Genomic DNA, 14,198 nt, shown 5'->3' on the forward strand with positions numbered 1-14,198 from the left:
CGAGGTTGCATGATTGGTTACTGAGGAACCACCCTCCACCCTCCAACCTAGCCCCGTATCTACCTACTCGGTCCAAGTTTTAAAAAAAAAAAAAAAAACCCCTCACAACCTCGACCTCGCACCAACCAGATCATCCCAATCCTTTTGGGTAAAGCGCACATATCGACCACCTCGCAGCACATAGACTTGATCACCGCGTACCCGAGACGGGTCGACGCCTTCGGCCCGCGGCTGCACTTTCTCCTGCTTCAGGCCCATCGAGTTGAGGGAGCCGGTGGGGACGATGCGGAGGAAGAGGGGGATTGCAAAGCCGGGGAGGTCACGTTGGGCGTGGCTACACATTGTTAGCGGAGGTAACAGAGTTTCGCCGGGTTGGGAAGGAAAGGAAAAAAGAGGAGAGCAGAGGAGAATTGACAAAGAAAAGGAATGGACATAAAGGAGGAAAATACCTTAACAGTCCATCAAGATCAAACCCCTGCCCAACTTCCCCGTCCAGCATCAGCGCCGCGCATCCCGCCCGCCCGTCGTGGTTGGGCACCTGCACGCCGTAGACATTGGCGTCAATCACCCCAGGATACCTGCCCAGACACTCCGAAACCTCGGCCGTAGAGACGTTCTCGCCTTTCCACCGAAACGTGTCGCCCAGACGGTCCAGGAACGACCACCTCCCGTCGCTGTCGCGCTTGAGCGAGTCGCCCGTGCGGTACCACAGGTCGCCTTTCCGAAACACGTCGCGGGCCAGTTTCTTCTCCGTCGCCTCGCGGTTCCTCCAGTACCCGACGAACGCGGCCTCCGAGGCCAGCCGAAACAGCAGCTCGCCGCCGACCTCGTAGGGCATGCGGACCGCGAACCCCGTGGCGGCGTCGCGCACGATCTCGTGGCTCTCGGCGTCGACGAGCACGGGCACCATCTCCCCACGCAGCTGCCACCGGCGGAGCAGTCCGTCGTGGCCCACGGCGTCGCGCAGAAACTCGCCCTCCTGGACGTTGAGGTGCGACAGACCTCCTTCGGTCGAGCCGTAGAACTCGCAGACCCTGGGAATGCCGAATCGAGACTGGAACCGGCCCCACACGTCGGGTCTCATGCCGTTGCCGTACACCATGCGGAGGTTGTGCTCGCGGTCGAGCGGTGAAGGGGGTTGAGCGAGCAGATAGCGCGCGATTTCGCCGACGTACGTGGCAATAGTTGAGCGAGAGGCTCGCACCTCGTCCCAGAACCGCGACGCTGAGAATTTCTTGCTGTTGTGACCCTGTCAGTCCAAGTAGCAGGCAAACCAAGACAGTCCTAGGAATGAATCGGGTCTTTCGATCTCTGACTAACCCTATGCACAATGTCGTCGGCATAATCATGCAGATTATAGCAGCCGACCCTGCAGTGGAATGACACATTGGTATACAAATGTACCATCGATCCCCTGAGCCGTCTTCTCGCAAAGGTTGAATGCCCATTTGGGTGAACTGGCTGGCGAGTCGTGCGTAGTATCGGCCGATGGTCGCCATGACGCCCTTTGGATACCCCGTCGTGCCACTCTTGGAGGGTCAGCAAGGCCAGACAGACAGAGTTCGTTATCTTAGATCTCGGCAGAACACAACTCGGGAGGATTTTTGTACTTGGACACACCTCGTGTAGCGCAATGCTAGCCTCGTCTTCTCACCTATATCCTTGGTATACTCAGCTGCCGCGCTGGGCATTCCTCCTGGGAATCGTGCCAGCCGCGCCCGGAAATCTCCATCAATGACATGCACGCTGACTTGGAGCTGTTGTAGCTCTTTGTCCTCCAGTAACGACGAGGAGGATACTCGGTCCCGAAAGTCTTCGTCGACGAGCAGGATCCTGCATTCCGCGATCTTCACACAGTGCACCAGAGCACCGCCCACGAGGTTGTAGTTGATCATTGCAGGGTAGCACCCGATGGCGAGCAGGCCGAGCCATCCCAGCACGAAGTCCGGGCTGTTTTGGAGGTAGAACCCGACACAGTCGCCGGGTCGGACGCCGGCTTCCAGGAACCACTGCGCATAGCGACAGGCATGCTCGCGGGCCTCGCGCCAGGTGTAGTTGTGGACCGTGGGCGGGCTGGTCGACGGGTCCGAGTACCAGATGCAGTCCCTGTCGGCGAACTTGTCGGCGTTCTCGCAGAACGAGGCCCAGAGGTTGATCTTGTTCTGCGCCTTCAGTCGCGCCTGGTACCGTTCCCCGCGGCGATGGTAGTAGATCTGCGTCAAGTCTTTTCCCAGGTGGAATTTGGCGTTGAGATAGGCTGAAAGAGCCGCGGCGCCGGCGAGTCCAACTGCTGCGGTTGTTGCTGCTACTACAACAACCAACACCACCGACGTTAGATATGACTTGCACACTCGAGTTGTAGTTCAACCGCCATACCCATTTCGATCTGCAGTAACAAAAACTTAGGGAGGCGAATGCTTGGAGAGCCGAGCCTTTTAAAATCGTGCAATGCTCTCCGAGCTTAGTATGTACTGTCCGATAGGTGTCTTTTACTTGCTCTGGGTCGAACCACAAAGCCAAGTCAAAGTCAATTCCCTCTAGACATTTAGATCCTAAGGTCTTTACGAGCATTCCCAAGGGTCTCAATTTTGTGTGTCCATGAACCCATGCATAGACAGCAAAGTGGAAGCGGGGTTTGGTACATTCCCCCAAACCAGGGCCGAGGCGCAACGATGGGGGCCATCAGGAGTGTCTTTCGGCAATTTGGGGAGGGGAATTGGGGCGTTTCTGTTCGAACAGGGGTGGTCCCTGACGTGGTGTTCCGTTCCGTCGGATGTATCACGCCCTCCTAGATCCCATCTAGAGGACGACCGAGTGGAGCAGTTGCTGTCGCCGTGCGAGTGAAAACGCCCAGTGCTGGTTGCGTGAAGCGGTCCCGTAAGGGTCAAGATACGCGTGGAGTGCCTGTAGGGGATAATCCTTGACGAAAGCCGGCTTGTCTGCTCCGGGTCTTGTATGCTTCGTTGGAATCTAGCAAGTATCCAGGCCGAATGCCACCCATCGTGAAGCATCTACCCGAGCATTCCAAAGAACAAGGGATCATTTGCCCCATTGCCAATGAGAAACTCGTCGAAGAAGCTATCACCCACGGCCGGCGACGAGAACAGTGTCAAGCCCGGGAAATCCCACTCGAAGACAAATTGCTCTGGCACAAACGTCTCAATCTCGTTCGCCGTCACGGTGCCTCCTGTGGTCCAAAAGAAGTTGAGCGGTGAGCGAGGATCTGGCGGAATGTTGACTTCCTCGAGATTACCCTGGTCGCCGGGAGGAGGAGGAGGAGGTGCCGTGCCGTCGTTTTGAAGTGCGCGGCCGTACTTTTGGATGCTTTGCTGGAGGACTTGTAGGTACATCCTGCTGGTGTTGCTGCGGCCGCCGCTTGTCCATCCACCCCCTGCCTTGTTGAGTTCATTCAGAAGCATATATCCGTCATCCAGCAGCTGTCGCTTCGAGCTGTCGTCCTCTTCAGGCAGCAGCCGGGTCAGTTTCAGGAGCAACAAAAAACAAAAGGCGCACTTGGCCCAGACAAAATCCATCGCGTAGCAAAACTTGGACAGGTAATGCTGCGGCTGGTCCAGGATGATTCGGAGATGGCCCTTGAGAGCGTCCTTGGCCATGTGGAGGATGTCCCGCTGTGTCAAGGTCATGGCGGCAATGTTTTCACTGCCCAGAGCACGCAGCGCCCGGCACAGGGCAACAGTCTGAGACCAATACTTTTGCACTTCAAGGTTGAGCAGGAGTACCGGCGTCTCGGCACTTGGTGAACCTTGCATGATGTTCTTCCAGTCGTTGTACCAGACATCGATATCAACCTGAACGTCACGGAGGATGTCCATGACCGCTTCTTCCTCCAGTACCTCCGTCCCCGCCATGGAGTCGTGCGTCCTCCCTCTGAGCGAGTTCAGCTCGACCTGCGATAGTAATCGAAGGTCCAGGACCGAGGTGAAGGGTTTGTCCAGAAGGATCCGGCATCGCCTTGGGTCGCCTCGTAAATGGAAACTCCGCAAATTACCTGCGTCCACCCGAAGAATCTGCTCGAGCACCATCAGCTGAAACCAAGCTCGAGCGCGTCTCATCAACACAGCATCAGCCTCGTCGTACTTCTGTGAGCCCGGACCCTTGGATAATGGACTCCTACTAACAATCTTTCGGGTCAAATCCTCGTACGCGTCCGGAAGGCCCAAGTCGAGGGCCATCCTCGTTGCAAACGCAAGCAGCAGAGACCTCTCCGACGTATAGCAAGCAGTGACAAGGAGAGCTTGAACAGTCTCCAGAGACGCATGCTCGGGATTGACAATGACCAGGTTTAGCATCTTCTTCAGGTGGAAGTTGAGGAGATGACAGATTTGAGAATCTGCGTCGCTGAGCACGCCGCATCCGATGGTGATGATTGCGTTGAAGAGTAGCGCACTCCGGGAACTGATCGACTCGAACGTATCGTGTAGAGCATCGAAGATGGGGACGTAGCGATCGCAACCTTGGAAGAAGGCGTTGAAGAACAACTCGGCTTGGTCAAGTGTGACGAGGCCTTTGGCAGCGAAGTTAGGCACCGAAGCCACCTCGACTTCAAACTGAGATCTAGTACGCTTGCGACGCAGATGGCTGGGATTTGACTGCATTTCCGAACCAGCCCTGTACAGACTTGTCACTTGTTCTGGTGAGTCAAAGGCAGAGGTGGTCGAGGTTGTCGCATCGATGGCGCTGAGGGATGCGTAGAGGTCGTTCTGCTGAGACTCCAACCTCTCCTTGAGCATTTGCACCTCTTTCTCCAGAGCCTCGATCTTTCTTTGATTGAAACCAAGCGTATCAGGACCCGACAGAGGACGCGCGAGGAGGTGGAAAGGGGCCGTGGGAGGGCTCACTGTTCATGGGGGTCTGGCGGTCTCTCGACGTACACGCAGACCTTTTTCAGATTGTGACATCTTTCGACTGTGAACACAAGAGACGTCGAATACCCCCCGGGACTTTGTTCTCTTGGACTCTCTTACCGTGAACAGGGTCTCTCTCCGTCACATTTCACTTTGCTTGCTCTGCACGAGCCGCACGCTTTCTGAGGGGAGGAGAGAGTCAACATCCGACCCGACATTTCTATACGGGGTCAAAGAGTAAGCAACTCACGGGTATTCTCTTCTTGCCGATTGCCACAGAAGTAGCCGATACTTCTTCCTCCATGGTCAGAGAGGCGGAGATCGTCGAATCATTCACGCCATCGTTCTGGGATGGAGGTTGTCAATTAATGTTGCAGGGTTACGGTATATAAGAAGGGAAGAGTTTCGGAATCTGCTCCTCGGTAAATTGACACCGAAGAGGTGGGGATTTTTATCCTCTAGTAAATAACAGGGATTCGAGAAAGGCTCAAGAAGATGAAAAGGAGTAGAATCTGCTTGTGCACGAAGGACGGGGGTGAGCCACCGATGACTGTACTAAGCAATCCTGGCAATCCAGCCGCCCGTCTAGGTTACTTTGGCAATCCTTAACCGGAACAATAATTGGCTTCCACTTAATAGCACAGGTAGGACTTGATACGCTTACATCCTTCAGGGAGCTTACTAGTGCAATATACAACATGGCCGGTTTTGAACATTCTGGGATTATCAGAGCATCGCATCATTTACTTCATTCGTAGCCACCAACAGAAAACCCCAGAAAAGCCCGCTCACTAATAGACGAAAATGAAATCCTCATTCTCCCAGTCCGTTTTGTCATCGAACGCATGGTGGCCCGTCATTTCTTCGTCCTGCTCTTCAGGAGCGCCATCCATCGCTGCTGCTTGGACCCGATTCATGGATTTGTCGACCAAGACAGCGCGCTTGCCCATGCTCTCTCTGGTCTTCCCGTGTCGTTTGTTGAGCACGAGCAAGTAGCCGACCTGGGCGGCGTAGAGGCCTATGAGGACGACAAAGAGGGCAAGACTATGTTGGGGGTGAGGTTAGCACTTGTATTGAATGACATACATGTTCTAACACGTACTTGGACAGTAAGCCTCTGTGATAGAGTGGCGCTTCTCCAGTAGTATATAGATTGGGTCCAAGCACGTTGCCGGCGCATTGGGCGATGAAGAGTGCGCCAGTCGTGACCTTCTTCTTCGTCTCCCCAGCTGGGTTTGCCGCAGACCAGGAATAGATCAAGGGTGCTGAGCACGTTAGTGGCTTTCAATGAGAGAAAATAAGGTCATGCGGATCTTACTGATGCCGGGGTAGACCGAAATCTGGATCTTCTGTCAATCATAGCCACGAGATCGGTAAAGTGCAAGAGAAAGAGACTCACCAAGTAGTAGGCCACCAACAGTGGCGCTTTGGCTGATGCATCTCGCGGAAGATGCAAAAGCATGGCGCAGCCTGCAATGGGTGGGAGACTGAGGAATGCCAGGACAGGAGACTTGAGCTTCAAGGCTGTTGCGGCCCATGCACCTCCCATAGTAGCGATCAGCTGGACGGCACCAAAGGGCATGTTCAGAAGAATCGTTTCGAACTGATCAAAGCCAAAGTTCTTCACAATCAGTGGGCCAAAGGTCGAGACGCCGCCACTCGGCACAGAGATGGTAAACATCATGGCCGCCCAGAGCCATGTCTTGATATCGAGGGCTGCTTCTTTGACATGAGTCCATTTCCATTCAGTACCTTCGACACCCTGGTTGTTTGCCCTCAGCCTAGCTAGAGTTAGCCAGAGGTTACTGACAACATCATACAGCAGGTCAGCCCACCTCTCGATGGCAATCAACTTGTCTTCGCCTTTGAGGAAATGCGCGGTAATAGGGGAATCCGGGAGGAAAAACCAAACTACCACGGAGAAAACAACCGTGATTAAGCCAAAGAATAGGAAAATAATCTGCCTCATCTGGTTAGAAATAATGTCCCTCGTTTAGACTTTCAGAACCGATAGGCATACCTGGTAAGGCTTAAGTGAACTCGAGTGAATGTGGCCAATTCCATAAGTCAACAGGGAGCCAACAATGTTGGTGATGCCGTTCATCGCATACCAGGCTCCGAGCCTGACGGGTTGCTCTCGTCGCCGCCACCACATCTGAGTGAGAGCGATGAAAGCGGGAGCTGTGAGCCAGTAAGTAAGGACATCGACTATAAAATATAGCCATCGACATACCCACGCCGGCCTCGAACAGGCCCAGGAATAACCGACACACCAGCAAGCCTGCAAAGTTGTGCGCTGCTGGCATGGCTGACAAGGAAATACCCCAGAGCAAGACGATGACGGCGAGAAACTTCCCCAGCGGCAACTTGACCAGTGCATAGGCAATCAGAGGCTGCGCCACCAGCTGCGCAAGGTAGACGACAGCGCCCAGCCAGGAATACTCGTGGCCGACGAGATTGGTGTCCTCGACAAGGCCAAACACCGAGGCGTAGGCCAATGTGGCCTTGTCCAAAGCCTGCAGGAAATAGATCCCAAGCACCACTGGGAGTATGTATAAATCGATCTTTCTCAGGACTCGAGAGTTGTTCTCGGGGGTGAGGACGATGCGTTGTCCTGCTGCTTCGCTGAGGATTTTGTTGGCCCTGTCGTTCTTCAAGTCGCCCACGTCGACTTTGCCTTCGACATGGTCGGCGGGTATTTTGACACCGATATCTTCCATAGTGTATGAGGGAGGTGCGCTTTGGTCTTGAGCCAACACTGGCGGGGTCAAGTGAAAGGTAGATGCTCGGTCGAAGTCGAACAGAGAGATGAATAAAGCATACAGCTCCACTGTCCGCACAAACAGCAGAGTCGGCCAGGATAAGTACTCATCAGACGAAACGTTGCATCGTCCAAAGCATTCGGGCCTGTCAGCCGACAGTGAGCACGCCTCCTTGTATTCGATCCATACCCACTTTGGTACCGGGGAAGCGAATGAACTCCGTACGGGAGCCCCAAGTTCATCTCAGACTTGCTCCAGACAATTTCCCAAAAAGCAGGTTCTTCCCAGTCCAAGCATGATGGGATGATCGGCGACGCCACCAATGCGGGTAGACGTTAGAGACAGGGCAAAGGCCGTTCGGTCTTTGTGTGCCAACAGCGAAGCTAGCGGAGAGAAAGAAGCAATATGATTGGGATATTTGTATAGCCGATGACAGGGATCGCATTTCGCTGCCGAAGTCCGATCCCTGCAGCATCGCGCACCCTCCGAAGGTCAAAGATGTTTCCTGCAGCTCAACCAAGGGAAATATGAAATGAGGAGCTGACAGCTGGCAGATGTGAGCCCTGGAGGTTAAGTATCTCCCTTCCACAGGCCACCCTTACACGGTGCTCTCGTCGCCGCCGTGCTGTTGTCAACTTGTCTTCGTGCCCGCTCCTCAACATGCCCCAAATAGAAAGCATTCCCAAGTCATACAGGCCAGTCATTCCGCAGTCCAAGGCGCCAGCAGCGGTTCAGCTTCAATCAGAAGACCTAGAGTCACCGGTCAGCTTTACATTCGAAGCCATCCGACCCAACATATTCAGGACGACATTCACTTCGGACTCGCATCCACTCCCTCCATACCCGTCAATACCGCAGCCAGAGAGGAAGCTGGATAATGTCAACATCAACTCCAACCAGATCGGCGAGTCAAGTTGTTCCTTCGAGCTCGGTGACATAAGAGCATCAGTCGATTGGAGTCATGCTCCCGTCGTATCCTTGGGCTGGCTGGGGTCGAGGGAGATTCTGCATGCCGACCTCGCATTTCGTTCCTATGTCGTCGACGGCCAGGGTATCGCCCACTACGTCCAGCATGACCGCAAAGCCCTCCATGCGGGATTGGGAGAGAAAGCTGCCCCCATGGATCTCACGGCTCGGTATTTCCAAGTGTCTGCCACAGATTGCTTCGGGTACGAGGCATATGCTACAGATCCCATGTACAAGCATATGCCGTTGTTGATCAAGGCCACTCGTCACGGCTGCGTGGCAATGGTTTCCACGAGCCATAGTCGAGGATCGTGGTCTGTTGGCTCAGAGATCGATGGTCTCTGGGGACACTTCAAGGTCTATAGGCAAGACTATGGAGGCCTCGAGGAGTACCTGATCATGGGACGGACCTTGAAGGACGTGGTCCGCAGCTATGCAGAACTGGCCGGTTTCCCTCTTCTCGCACCTCGCTGGGCGTACGGATACTTGAGCGGAGGGTATCGATATACGATGATGGACGATCCGCCTGCTTACCAGACGTTGCTCGACTTCGCCGACAAGCTGAAGGAGCATGACATTCCCTGCTCCGCGCACCAGATGAGCTCTGGCTACTCCATCGCCGAGACAGAACCCAGGGTGAGGAATGTGTTCACGTGGAACAAGCACCGGTTCCCTGAGCCCGAAAAATGGACTGCCCAGTACCACGCCATGGGAATAAGACTCTTGGCCAATATCAAGCCGTTTGTCCTGGCCTCGCATCCTGACTACCATTACCTAGCCGAGAATCGAGGCCTGTTTACGGACCACAGAAACGGAAAAGCAGCGGAAATGCGTTTGTGGAGCGCGGGCGGTGGTGAAAGCGGTACCGGTAGCCATCTCGACTTTTCTTCTGCGGCGGCGTATGAATGGTGGGCCCGCGGCGTCGAGAGATTAAGAGGCCAAGGTATTGATGCAATGTGGAATGACAACAACGAGTACACTTTGCCCAACGATGAATGGAAGCTGGCTCTAGAGACGGTCCCCAAACCCAAAGGTAACATCAACAACAACCATGGATCGGATAAAGTCGGACTCTGGGGTCGTGCCATGCACACCGAATTGATGGCCAAAGCTTCATATCAAGGTCTCCTCCAAGCAGAGCCTGGAGTTCGACCCTTTGTCTTGACGCGAAGCGCCAGCATCGGGACTCTGCGGTATGCTTGTAGTTCTTGGAGTGGTGACAATATGACCAGCTGGGAAAGCATGAAGGCGGCCAATGCAATATCCCTCAACGCAGGTCTAAGTTTGATGCACTGCTATGGCCACGACATTGGCGGTTTCGAAGGGCCGCAGCCTTCTCCTGAGCTGTTGCTCCGCTGGGTCCAGCTGGGATGCCACCAGATCCGCTTTGCCATCAACTGCTTCAAGACATCTCCTCAAGACAACCAAGCCGGAGAGGTCATTGAGCCCTGGATGTATCCGGAGATCACGCCCATGATCAGGAAGGCAATCAAGAGACGATACGAGATGATGCCCTACATCTACTCACTCGGCCTAGAGAGTCACCTGACAGCAAGTCCCCCGCAGAGATGGATTGGCTGGGGGTACGAGTCTGATCCAGAGGTGTGGACAAAAGCCCTCAAGTCTGGCGAAGAGCAGTATTGGTTTGGAGACACGTTGCTGGTCGGTGGTGTGTATCAGCCTGGTGTCGATACGGCCAGAATCTATCTCCCACGTCGTGCTGAAGAAGGATTCGATTATGGTTACGTCAACCTCAATCCGCCATATGAGTATCGTGCGTCTGGCCAGTGGGTATCTGTTTCGTCGCCCTGGAGGGAGAGCATCCCAATCTTCGCCAAAATCGGTGGTGCGATTCCGATTGGTAAGAGTGTACAAACACGAATGCCCAGCGATACCAAGGCAGACTGTAAAACTCTTCCTGAGGACGACTACAGGGGCCTCGAAATATTCCCGCCCAGAGGAAGCTCCCATGGGAAAAGCTTCGCCACCTCGTGGTACGAGGACGACGGCCTCTCTCTCCATCCAGACATCTCGTCCTTCATGGTGACATACAGCTCCACCGATGAAAAAGTAACAGTTCAACTTGTTGCTGGTGCGGACAATATCTTCATCCCGCCATGGAAAGAGGTGGTGTTCATCTTGCCTCGAGGAGATCAGAGGTATGTTGAATCGACCAGTGGAGCCACGATGGAGCGAATTGCATCACAAGACTGTGGGAGGGTTCGATACAAGATACAATTTCCTAGTACCAGAGGGGTAAATGACCCGGCGCTGTGTAATGGACATGGTCAGTAGATGGGTGGCATAAGACTCCAGACCTTCGACTTGTACCGAGTAGAGTTAGTAGAGTACATAGAGCACATAGAGCCAAGGGTGGGCCCGAAATATACACCTTTGAACAACCCCCGTCCCGACATCGCTCCCTGAAGACACGTTTAGCGACTTCATGTCATGCTCAAAGACTTAGTTCATGAGGTGACCCTGGAGCGGGTCTGCGTAATAGTAGTGCCAATATATGACGGATACAAGATGAGAGGGAGTAACACTCGGTTGTTGTGCCTGTTAGGGCGATTGGGGGGAGAGATCGAGGATGCGCAGGGGGCCTCGAGACCTGCTCGGGAGGAAGCAAGATGGAGGAATTGGCGCGGGTCTTGGCGTCTCCGTCAGATTAGATCAAATCATTCGATTGCATCTGATAAGATGAGAATTTTCACGGCGCTTGTCCCTTTTGGGACGAAAATCAACTTCGCCTCGAGCTCCGGCTTCTTGTCGACTTCACTCGTCCTGGCATTTTGATCCACCGATCCTGCTCATCTCCCTTGCTCCCCCATCGCTTTGCATGTGCACCTTCTTGTGTACCCTCTTGGACCGTCAGATGCTCCTCCCAAGCAAGACAAGCTAAAGTATTGCGATATTCTGATGTGACAGCGCTGAGACTCGGCGGTATGCCCAGCACTCCTTCATGCTTACAATCTTCAACAATAGGTCAGGTTGTCCCAAGCCAAAAAGCTCGTCCTGGCTTGTTCCTCTGGTCAAGCCGAGCCACTAATTGTCATTGCTCTTTCAATCGGAGAGTTTGCGTGAAGAAGAGAAAAGTCATGAGCAACACTTTCTCGTGGTGGGGGACGGTGCAACCTTGCTCTACACGGGTTCATCGGAGGACCCATGCTATGACATTCGCATTATTCGAGCAAGGGTTAGCGAAAAAAGGTGCTCATAAAAAGTGTCTACGGCAAGTATTAATACCCTGTGCAACGCTCGCTTTTTCTCTCGTGCATCTCAGTCGCCTTTCAATCGTTTCAACCCTCCATCATGAAGTTCAACGCAGCTTGGATCAAGCCCAACTTTACACCTGTAGCTGTCGACCAGCACAGCGACTCAGAAGCCCCTGCTTCGAGTGATGAGGCGAAAGGAGCTCGTGTCGATTCGCAAAGACCTTCAACAGTCGAGTCCGACTCTCTCGCGGTCGATGAAGATGCCCAAACCGGTGTCCAGAAGATCCAGGCCACGGCACAGGCCTGGGGTAAAAATCAACTTGTCCTGGCCTATCTGCTGTAGGTTGACCGTGGTATCAAGATTCCAAGCAGGGCAACTGACGGCGACACAGGATCTTTCTCATTTACTTTGTTGATTCGCTTCAACAACAGATCACAGGAGTCTTGACTCCATATGTCACCAGCAACTTTCAACGTCATTCCCTCACCGCCACCACCGGCATCCTCTCTCAGATCATTGGCGGCCTGAGCAAGCTTCCGCTCGCAAAGATCTTGGATGTCTGGGGCCGCCCACAAGGCTTCATCCTCATGGTGGTCCTGCTCACAGTCGGTCTGATCATGATGGCGGCGTGTCAAAATGTCGAGACGTACGCCGCAGCTCAAGTTTTCTACTGGGTCGGCTACAATGGGGTCGGCTACTCACTCAGCATCTTCATTGCTGATACCTCACACCTCAAGAATCGAGGCTTAATGTTCGCCTTCGCTTCTTCACCTTATATTGCGACCACGTGGGCAGGAGGTCCCGCTGCACAACGCTTCCTTGAGGGACCTGGCTTCCGATGGGGATTCGGCACTTTTGCCATTATTACCCCTGCCATCTGCATGCCTGTCTTCTGTCTCTTTGTCTACAACTATCGAAAGGCGAGGAAAGCAGGCCTAATGCCCGTCCGCCATAGCAACCGCACCTTTCTCCAATCCCTTCGATACTACACCATCGAGTTCGATCTTTTCGGCTTGCTGTTGATCACAGCTGGAGTTGCGCTCTTCCTGTTACCTTTCTCACTATACTCCTACCAGCGGGATGGCTGGAAGTCTCCCATGATCATCTGCATGATCATATTTGGCGGACTTCTGCTTATCGCCTTTGGCCTTTGGGAGAAATTCTGGGCTCCCAAAAAATTCATTCCGTGGGAGCTCCTGACGGACCGGACCGTTGTCGGTGCAAACATGCTCTCCGCCGTTCTCTTCATCAGCTTCTACATATGGGATTCCTTCTTCTACTCCTTCCTCATCGTCGTGAACAACCAGACCGTCACCCATGCAGCCTACATTATGAACATCTACAGCATTGGAGCCTGTTTCTTCGCGATCCCGGTGGGCCTATACATCCGATGGCGTGGACGCTTCAAGAACATTGCCCTGTACTTCGGCCTGCCTTTGAACATCCTGGGCGTCTCGCTCATGTTACGGTTCCGCCAACCACACTCGAATATCGGATACATTATCATGTGCCAGATCTTCATTGCGTTCGCTGGTGGAGTCTTGGTCATTTGCGAACAGATTGCTGTCATGGCTGCAGCCTCTCACCAACACGTTGCTGTCGTCATTGCTATCGAGGGAATGTTTTCCTCGGTCGGTGGCGCAATCGGATCCACTATTGCAACAGCAATCTGGACCGGCGAGTTCAAGGGTAAGCTGCGGAAGTATCTGCCGGAGTCAGCGCAACCTGAGCTCGACACCATCTACGGCAGCTTGGTCGTTCAATCATCCTATGCTCCGGGAACCCCTACCAGAGAGGCCATCAACAGAGCATATGGAGACACCCAGAAACTGATGCTGATTGCTTCAACGGCGTTCCTAGCCCTTGCCATTGTGTCGGTTCTCTTGTGGCGGAACATCTACGTCAAGGATATCAAACAGGTCCGAGGACGAGTAGCCTAAAAATCCTGGAAATGGGAAGGCGCAGAAAGGGCATAGGTCACAAGAACTGGGAATCTGAAATGGCTTATCATACAATAGCTCCCATGAGATGTACATAGTATGTACGACTTGTGATAGATTTCGAACAAAGAAATCTCAGCAGGTGTGGGAGGCCACGTGCACCCACGTGCCGGGTCCAATCAGCTGACATAATATATGCATCTACTTTACACGTGACACGCGTCTGCAAGTGGCGCGTCAAATGACTGCAAGTGACATTTTCTGATTTTCACCCGCGTTCATCAGGCTGCGCCGCGCGACATTCTGCTTGGTTCAATTCCGAGCATGTGAAAAAGCCCAGCCGCATTCTTCTCTGTGGAAAGAAGGCGCTTCACTTGCCCGATGACTGCGCCATGCTCAAGTCGTGTCAAGTCGGTGCTTCTCGAATTCACAAAGGACAAAAAGTGACT

The 14,198-nt window shown here is 53.7% G+C and overlaps 5 protein-coding genes across 5 annotated transcripts; 2 read left to right on the plus strand and 3 right to left on the minus strand.

Moving 5' to 3' along the window:
* Positions 1–102: 102 nt before the first annotated feature.
* On the minus strand, positions 103–2,380 carry Z517_04660 (uncharacterized protein; the record flags this gene model as incomplete). The annotated part of the gene is made up of 5 exons (XM_013429988.1): positions 103–334; positions 450–1,238; positions 1,321–1,527; positions 1,621–2,287; positions 2,350–2,380. The coding sequence occupies 5 exons, from the start codon at positions 2,378–2,380 to the stop codon at positions 103–105; spliced, it is 1,926 nt and encodes a 641-aa protein (XP_013285442.1).
* A 631-nt stretch (positions 2,381–3,011) lies between these two features.
* On the minus strand, positions 3,012–4,751 carry Z517_04661 (uncharacterized protein; the record flags this gene model as incomplete). The annotated part of the gene is made up of 1 exon (XM_013429989.1): positions 3,012–4,751. One exon carries the CDS (start codon positions 4,749–4,751, stop codon positions 3,012–3,014), a length of 1,740 nt encoding a protein of 579 aa, XP_013285443.1.
* Positions 4,752–5,656: 905 nt separating this feature from the next.
* Z517_04662 (uncharacterized protein) lies at positions 5,657–7,585 on the minus strand (the record flags this gene model as incomplete). The annotated part of the gene is made up of 7 exons (XM_013429990.1): positions 5,657–5,909; positions 5,968–6,130; positions 6,184–6,205; positions 6,265–6,646; positions 6,701–6,825; positions 6,886–7,046; positions 7,099–7,585. 7 exons carry the CDS (start codon positions 7,583–7,585, stop codon positions 5,657–5,659), a joined length of 1,593 nt encoding a protein of 530 aa, XP_013285444.1.
* A 702-nt stretch (positions 7,586–8,287) lies between these two features.
* Z517_04663 (uncharacterized protein) lies at positions 8,288–10,888 on the plus strand (the record flags this gene model as incomplete). Its single annotated transcript, XM_013429991.1, has 1 exon — positions 8,288–10,888. One exon carries the CDS (start codon positions 8,288–8,290, stop codon positions 10,886–10,888), a length of 2,601 nt encoding a protein of 866 aa, XP_013285445.1.
* A 1,017-nt stretch (positions 10,889–11,905) lies between these two features.
* Positions 11,906–13,749, plus strand: Z517_04664 (uncharacterized protein; the record flags this gene model as incomplete). The annotated part of the gene is made up of 2 exons (XM_013429992.1): positions 11,906–12,147; positions 12,201–13,749. The coding sequence occupies 2 exons, from the start codon at positions 11,906–11,908 to the stop codon at positions 13,747–13,749; spliced, it is 1,791 nt and encodes a 596-aa protein (XP_013285446.1).
* Between the last annotated feature and the right edge of the window lie 449 nt (positions 13,750–14,198).

The sequence above is a fragment of the Fonsecaea pedrosoi genome (assembly GCF_000835455.1).
Source record: "Fonsecaea pedrosoi CBS 271.37 unplaced genomic scaffold supercont1.3, whole genome shotgun sequence".
Taxonomy (NCBI): domain Eukaryota; kingdom Fungi; phylum Ascomycota; class Eurotiomycetes; order Chaetothyriales; family Herpotrichiellaceae; genus Fonsecaea; species Fonsecaea pedrosoi.